Source organism: Artibeus jamaicensis, unplaced genomic scaffold (genome assembly GCF_021234435.1).
Source record: "Artibeus jamaicensis isolate MK-2021 breed Jamaican fruit bat unplaced genomic scaffold, CSHL_Jam_final contig_685, whole genome shotgun sequence".
In the NCBI taxonomy this organism is placed as follows: domain Eukaryota; kingdom Metazoa; phylum Chordata; class Mammalia; order Chiroptera; family Phyllostomidae; genus Artibeus; species Artibeus jamaicensis.
The window spans coordinates 13,522,483-13,530,946 of NW_026521924.1; the positions used below are offsets into that span (position 1 = coordinate 13,522,483).

At 49.2% G+C, this 8,464-nt stretch overlaps 1 protein-coding gene across 2 annotated transcripts in view; it reads right to left on the reverse strand.

Moving 5' to 3' along the window:
- The window catches only part of LOC119046233 (serine/threonine-protein kinase 35), a 194,614-nt gene extending 186,750 nt beyond the window's left edge, over positions 1–7,864 (reverse strand). For both annotated transcript variants that reach the window (XM_053671132.1, XM_037141166.2), the window contains exons 1-2: positions 7,420–7,864; positions 6,229–6,829 (exon numbers count right to left, since the gene is read on the reverse strand). In XM_053671132.1, coding sequence (XP_053527107.1) covers positions 6,229–6,829; positions 7,420–7,683 — 865 coding nt within the window. In that variant the 5' untranslated portion in view covers positions 7,684–7,864. The remainder of the gene's footprint in view (positions 1–6,228; positions 6,830–7,419) is intronic.
- Between the last annotated feature and the right edge of the window lie 600 nt (positions 7,865–8,464).

Sequence of the window (8,464 nt, forward strand, 5' to 3'; positions counted from 1 at the left end):
GTCAGAAGACAGCATGTCAAGAACAAGGAAACTACACGGTACATCTGGACGTAAATCCTGAGCCTGACCCTCCACCAGTGTGGTATAAGACAAGTTGTTTGATTTGGATGGATCTTTATTTTCTCATGCGTAACAGCAGGTTACACAAACACCAACTTAAAGTGGAATGGGTTAAAGGAGAGAATGAATATGAAAATACTATGAAAGGTTAGCAATTAATACTTGAACATTCCAGGGACCTTGTCAAAAATGCAGCTTCCACCAGCCAAGCACAGTGGGGAGTAGCCCATGGCAGTCCCGGCTCATTTCTCTCTCCATACGCAACAGGCCTTCCCACGTACCTAGGCCTTGACTTTCTAGCCAGGATTGCTCCTGATTCACCTTCTTACAGCTCATCCTTCCCCGACGACCTAAACTTAGTCCACATTCCTTGCAGCTGTTCCCCCCAGAGCACCTCTCACAGGTGGCAGTGAAGTACCATCGGTGCGATGTGTCCATCTCCTCCAGCACACGGGGTGCCCAGAATGGAAAGGACGTCTCTGGGCCTCCCACAGTGTACCTGAGATGCAGCACTCAACTGGGTGGAATGAATCAAGGTGACAGTTGTGAGCTGGGGGCTTAAAAAAGAGGAGAGACAGTTCCAGAATAGGGAATGTAGTAAATTAAAGGCACCCAAATTTGAAAGTCTTTTGGTGTCCCTAAGGACACCAAAGGCCAAATGAGCTGAAAATAAACTGATGTCTATGAGGAAGCTAAGCTCTTCTTGCAAGTTTATGCTATAAAAAGCCCTAACCAACGGTAACACCAATTAGCCAAAGCTCTCAATTAAATAAGGGCTGTTGGTATCTAAAATCCCCAATGCACAGAAAGAAGACAGTTGTTAGCAGGAGAGAAGTCTGCTGGTTGTCCCAAGACATTCAAGAGCAGATCAGAAAGGAGGTAAAGGGTCCCTGGCAGCTGAGACATTTAGTGAAGGCACCAAGAGAAATCAGCAGTGCCACAAATGCTGATTAATGTATGATTAAAAAGAAATAGTAGCCGTCAGTTTCTGTGTAAAATATAATTATGCTCATTTAACAACCCAGAAAAACAGAACCACTCTGAACCTAAGCCCCCTGTCCCAAGAGTCTGGCACAGCTGTTAAGGAACTCGGACTCAATCTAGAACGCCAGGGCTTGGGTCCTGGCTGGGCTAGCACTTTCACCCTGGGCCACTTCGCCAGCCTCAGTGCTTCACCTGTGAAACCGGGCTAATCACAGTCCTGACTTCCAAAGCTTTTGAGGACTGAGTCAGTTAACAGGCATAGAACCTTTAGGACAGCCCTGGCATATCACAATCAGTAAGTTTTAGCTCTTATTAGCAGGGTGACACTGGGACTAAGACCTCCTGACTTCAAGTCGGTACCAGTGTTACACTGTCTCCCATTAATTTCCAAGGCCCCTAATGCCGCCTTTTATCTATGTCACTGTCACCAAAGCCAACAATCAACATCTAGTCCTCCGCTTTTCCCTGGGAGACTGCTAAACTCTTGAGGCCCCAGGCAATAGCAGAGCATTCAAGCTGCTGTCCAGAAGCCTGGGCAGGGGTGGCCTGGTGCTGAGACTAAGGTTTCCGGAGGCATTCAAGGGGCTGGGGGCAGTCTGCAGGCTGACTAGCAATCTACTGCCCAGTCCCTCATCACTCCACGCTCAGCTGACCAATTCTACCTCCTTCCCTGTCTCCCCTTGCCTCTATACTCCCAGAAGGAACTTCTACTGTTTTCGAGAATACCCATCACTTGTGGCCCTGGGCTGTGGTCATGTGGGCACACCTCTTCTGCCCAAATGGTGAACCTTTGCATAGCCTCTTATAATACAGTGCCTAGCTCACAGTCATCACTGGGCATTGGTGCAGACAAGACTGTCACCCAGATTCCTACCCATGTCAGGCCACCTCAAGGTAGCCCGAGAACAACAAACATCAAATAACTGGTAATGCAGATCTAGTGTTTACCAAGTTCAGTAAGCCAGGCTCCCAGCTTTCCCAGCTAGTTTCATGAGCCTTGAGAGTTTGCCCTGGTTTGGTTGGTTGGTTTGTTTGCTCCTTAGGATCAGTGTGCGCTTTAAAGAGGGCACCAGAATTTCTGAGTTTGACAATAAGCTCAGGCTTGCCTGCTGTCTCCTAAGAGGCAGTAATCTTGAACTTAAGTTTTAGGTGCTGTCAGGACAGGGTCATTAGCAATGGAAACAAGGAGGTAAAAATGAACGCTGATACCTTAACTCCTTTTTGCAAAAAGTACTTAAAGTTCAATATACACCAACTCATCAACCAAATAATTTACAGGATTGCTAATCTGGTTTTAAAGAGCCTGGAAGGCTAGTTTGAATGCTACCACTAACTCCTTTTGGGCAAGTCCCGTGCCTTGTATGAGCTTTCGCTTCCTTCCCTGGGAAACAGGGCCAGATCAGACAGCGAAGACCTAACTCTGGAGCTACTGACTCTGAAGCTCCTGTTGTTTGCATGATGCTCCGGGTAGGACCTGTCTGGTGTGTGTTCAGAGAGAAAGAAAGGACAGAGACAGGCATCTATTAAATGCAGTCGCAGAAGACCAAGAACTGCACTAAGAAGTTTCCCTCTTCTCTCGGATACTGGATTATTTCTACGTAAAATAATCTGTGAAGCCTATGAAAATGCCTTCTGAGAATTCACTAGACATTTGACGCTGGAGGGAAAAACACTATTTCCTATTTGACCCAACTGTGAAATAAATTATTCCACCTTTTTCTGTCTTCCCTACACATCCACTAGGTCCTAGACTGCCTTCTTTCAAGCCCATCTCCTCTGCCAACTTCTGATTCTCATTCCTGTTAATTCAGTACAAAACCCTTGTTAATGAGCCAATTTGCTTTTTCCTCCTGTGACCCTGATTAGCATTTCAGTCTTCCACAGGTCCTCAAACTTTTCCAATTAAGTTCCTTCGGGGCAAGTCCACACCATTCATTACCCACAGTGAGAAGATAGTCTTGAGAATAAAGTGAAGCGCTCACAAAATACAGGAGAGCTAAAGAATTAAAGAACCCTATTGGGCTTCAGTGAAAGTATAGACCTACCTCACTTTATTACGCTTCACAGACTTTCCTTTTTTTTTAAACCAACTGAAGACCCTCCAGTAGCAAAAAAGATTATGACTGACTTTACTGTGGTGGTGGCCTGGAACCAAACCTGCAGTATCCCCAAGGTATGCCTACAGGTGGATTTGGTTCAACTGTGACTTTAAGGCAGATTAACATTTTTGGTCCGTTTCAAAATTATCCTGATTTGCCCAAGATCCGGAAAAGGTGGCTGCAGAGGATTTAATGACAGAGCTGAATCAGATTATCTCTAAGATTCCTCCCAGCTCTAACATTTCCAAATAATATCAGTCTGCTGTAAAGTCAGCACCCCACGGGGCAGATTAAGAGGGCTAAACTCTGGAAGCTGAAGCCCAGAAAAAGGAGTAATTTGGGTCTTTGTTCTCTAATTTAATATTCATAGCAAAAAAAAACTGTTCTCCACTTTAACATTAATGGCAACCCACCCATGCCTATTTACTGCTTTCTAAAGTAACACTTGACATGTACATTTCAATGTTAGTTTCATAAGCAGAGCATTAAAGAGTAAAGCCCATCACCTCCACCTCCCCAGCCCAGAACACTGCCTGAACCGTAACAGAGGGTGAAATACTTAAGACTCTAAACTACCGAAAGGGACATATTCAAGTATGTGACCTAAAGCAAAATCTTTCATTTCTCTTGGCCTGTTTTAGTGCACAAAGGAAGGAAGAAAATACCAGTGTTTCTGTCAACTTGGTGTCCTGACAACACAGGAAATAGGATGTGTTCCATGGTCGTACCTGTATGGGAAACTCGAACAAGAGCACTGTGAATCTCAAAGATGATGGTAGAAGATTCGGAATAGAGCCTGAACGTACTGAGGCAGTGAGTTCCTCCTCACCTGGAGCCCTCACTGGCACTCGCAGGCTGTGCAGCCACCATGACACTGGTGCCCTTGTCTTGGGGATAAAGCAATGCTCCCCGCAGATTTGAAACTGCTTGTCCCAGGCTCACGCAGTCAGTTTAGACAAGCCAGGACTAAAATTGAGTCTAACCCCAAAGCCTACTGTTTCCTGTGCAGTTGGAACAAATCCCACAGGTGGGGAAAGTTTTAACAATATTGTTGACTATTGAACAAGGGCTAGAACTGCACAGGCCCACTAATACACTGATTTTTTTTCAACATACTGTAAATATATTTTTCTTCCTTATGATTTTCTTAACATTTTCTTTTCTCTAGCTGACCTTATTATAATCATACAGTATATAATACACATAACATGCAAAATACACATTAAGTGACTGTTTATATTATCAGCAGGGCTTCTGGTCAGCAGCAGGCTATTAGTAGTTAAGTATGGGGAGGGTCAAAAGCTATACACAGATTTCTGGCTGTTGCGGGGGTGAGGTCAGCGCCCCTAACCTCTGTGTTGTTTAAGGGTCAATTGTATTTATATGTATAAGAGAAAAAACTTCAAACCCAGCTTGTAGTTTCAAGACTGGCATCAATGAACTGAAAGCAGAAGGGGATTGCTGAGCAAAGCAAATTCCCACATCCCGAGGCAGTCAGGTACACTGAGGTCCAGACCACTCATTAACCACAGTGGAGGTCAGTGCAGGACAGTCTGGGAAAGAAGAGCTTGTAAAATAGAGGAGAGCTAAGAAAAAAAACAAAACAAAACAAAACAAAAAACCACCAGAAAGTCTTTTCAAAACACTGGGGGGAGGGTGAGCTTTTCAGGATAGACGGGGTAGGGATGGGCATAAGAAGCAAAAGCCTATTTTGAAAAAGGACCCCAGGTAATATTCATCGTGCTCCCCAAATCACTGTGGAACACTGACTTGAAATGGGACAGGGAGTTCTCTGAGGCTGTGTTTGCTGGCTCTTAAAGTCAGGCAAAAGCTCCAAACAAAATGCCTTTTCCAACTCCACCCCAAATCCTACCCATTCTTAAAGGTCAGCTCTAGTTCATCCGGGGGTAGGAAAGGCACCATTACCCATTCGAAAGGACCTAGGCCTTGAATTAAGACAAATCTGGGTTCATATCACTTGGTCTATAAAAAGTGTAAGGAAACCAGGAGTACAATGCAACTTCCTTTATAAGGTGATTAACCTTCATCAACTTGTATTTGTTCACCTTGAATCCTTAATTTCTCCATTTACAGAGGGGAGGACTGACTTTTAGAATTATTACCTGAAGTCACTTCTGGAAGACATCTATGACATAGTTGGGACTCATTAATAGCCCCTCCCTTGAAAAAGTCCACTCGGACACTCCTAGGCCACTGGCCCTCTCCTCTCTGAACAAATCCTTGGCTTCGTTCAGCATGTACAAGATATGTGAGACCTGAGGACTCAGGATGAACACACTCCAAAACTGCAGTGAAAACTGGGAAACTAGGGTTAAGCAGTACCAAGGACCGCTCAAGGCCCCCCTGGCTCTCTGAGTCCTGTCTTTCCCATAAATAAAAGCACTTCCATACCAGCCCCAGAGGATTAAGAGATAAAGAATGTAAAGTGGAGGGAAAAGATGTTAGGTATTGTTATGTGACAGCTCTGGGCCCACCTGTGGGGTTATTATTCTGAAGGCCCCAGAGGACGCAGCCAGAAAACCGACAGTTTGCTCGAGTGCCCTGGGATGAAGCGCTGGTGGTCCCAGGAGAAAAGACTAGGAAGCAAGAGTTTAGCGGGTAGAGTTGGGGGAGGGGGCTGTGAGGATATTTGGAATCAGACAGGGAGGGAGACCGGGTAGGTCCAGTAAAGTTTTTTTTTTTCTTTTTGTTTGCTTTGGGAGGGAAAGGGAAGAGGCCCTAGAGAGTGAGGGGGCTTCCACCAACCCCGTACAAAACATCCTCCTCTCCTCAACCAATTTTAGTTCATTAATAATGGGCTGCACATATTGAGCAATTAATAAGACAACAGTCAGAATTTAGCGAGCGCTTGTTATGAAAATACCAGGTAACGTTTGGGCTAAGGACTCATCCTAGGTCGAAAGCTGACCAGGGCCCCAATGCCTGGGCTTCGGAAAGGAGGGTGTGTCTGGGCCCAAGGTGACAGCACCAAGGCCTAGCGGTCCCGAGACCACTTTGGGCCGAGCGGTCCACAGCAGTGGGTTCAGGCCCTACGGGCGGTGAGAATGGCCCGCGGTGGTCCTACCTTTGAGCGAAGTCTCTACCAGGCGCAGGTAAAGCTGTGAGCTCTTGTTGCCGTGGCTCATGCGCTGGGCTAGCCCGTTTCGCTGCAGGACACACTCCTCAAACTGCACCACGTTCTGGTGGCGCCGTTTGAGGCTAGTCAGGGCCCAGAATTCCGCCAGGGCCAGCTCCACGTTTTCTGGGGCGTCGCAGCGAATCTTCTTGACCGCCACCCGGGCCCCGCTGCGCCCGGCCACTGCCTCGTAAACCACGCCGTAGCTGCCGCGCCCGATCTCCGCCAACAAGCTGTAGCGCGGCGGCGCGGACCCGCCGCCGCCTTCTGGCCGCCCCCGCGCCAGGCAGGCCTCGCCCGGGGCCTCGGCCGCCACGGGATCCATGGCCTGGGCCGCAGCCGCCGGCCTCAGCTTCGCGCTGGGCGCCCGCGGCACTGGGCTTCGCCTTTTCCGCTCGTGGCTTTGTGTACCTCTGCGGGCGCCGTCCTCCTTCCCCGTTTCCATGGCTGCGGGCGGTGGGGGGAGCAGCAACGGCGCTGCCCGGGCCCCCCCTGCCTCATCCCTCCGTCCAGCCCCGGGACGCGGAGGAGCGGGAGCCTGGATTGTGATCTGCGAGTGAAAGAATCGGTTAAACGACCAGGCCGAGGCGGGCAGGCAAGGAGCGCAGGCCAGAGGGCCCCACCTCCTCCGGCCTCTGCGGCCCCTTTAAGACCGAAGCTACCGCTGCCGAAACATCCAGGGAGGGGAGGGGAAAGCGGGAAAGACGAAACCACAGACGGTGGCTCTGAGGGGAACCGGAAAGAAAAGTAACACCCCCACCCACACCTTCCCAGTTAAATTATCGTACAGGACTTATAAAAACAAGGACTACCATTCTTCACCATTTATGAAAATCTCCCTAAGAAGCAATCTGCACTGTGGAAATCTTTTTTTCCGGCCTGGGTCCTACAGGGATTCCCCCTCTCTGCGTCCCGCCTACAGTTTTCCAGCGTGTAAACCGTCCGTTGAATTAAGTCCGAGCGGAGCCCAGCGGACCGACCCAAGTCCCCGAGGGCGGCGTGTGCGAAAGGGTTGGCTTAAAGCCACGGCGTTCCAGGGCGCGCCAAATCCTCTGCCCAGCCGCCCTTCCCAAGGGCCCGAAGGGGTGGGGGTAGCTCTGGCTTCGGCGCTTTCACTCCTCACACCACACTCGTACCTACCTGGCCTGAGCCCCTCCACTTCCGGGCGCCCGGGCTGGGCAGCCTTCGGAGCCGTGCAGCGCGCGCGGCCGTGGCCCGCGCCCGGCGTGTGCCGGAACTTGCCGCTTCACTGGACGTAGCAGCGCCGCGCGCGGGGCAGAATCCGGCGTTCCGGCACCCGTGGCTCTCAACGTGTTCGCGCCAGCTGATCTCTTTACATAACCTCTTTATATAAACCGCATTTCCCGCGGGCACCCGGGCCAGCGGGGACTCCGGGTGGCCCATTCCCCGGAGGCCGGTCGAGGACCGAATCTCCCGGGTTCTGCCAAGGTCAACGGAGCAGCCGCAGACCGCACCCAATCACAGGCCAGAACACCCAACGTACAAAAAGTAGGCGCCAAATTCCCTCGATCCGGCTGCGACCGCGGGTCTCCAGTGCTGCCTACGCACCGCAGTCTCTGCTCCTCCTCTCTGCTGCGTGAGGTGTACTGCAGGCTGTAGGTGCCCAATAAATACTGATTGGTTGACTGGATTATCGGTTTGATTGATTCAAAGCTCGTTCCTGGGAACCGCCCAGATTAGATTGGAGTTAACACCCTGCCTCCAATTAGCCCCTTGACCTTGGGTAAATATTTCTCAGATCCAAGCCTCATTTTCCTCTTCTGCGAAATAGGTAGACTGAGCCTTACCTTCCAGGGTTGCATGGATTAAAAAAAAAAATTTAGTTCATTGCTTTGTACCCCAGTGCCTAGTAAATGCCCCGTATTTGTCAACTGAATCTACAGGTACTTATTACATTCCTGTATGTTGGGCGCCCATTATACGTCGCTGGGGAAAAAGCAGCAGCGAACAAGTTTTTTACCTTAGCTGAGGTTCGGTGCCATGGGAGATAAATCCTGTAGGTCACCTTGAACATGGTAATAAACGAGTTTGAGTCACTGAGGCTCCACAGTTAAACCACTTAAAATAGGGCAGGGCTTTGCACACAAGTTAGGTATGATTAAAAATACAGGATAACTTTTGACAATAAGTGCGATGGAGAAGAGAACTAAAGAGTGCCTGGGGG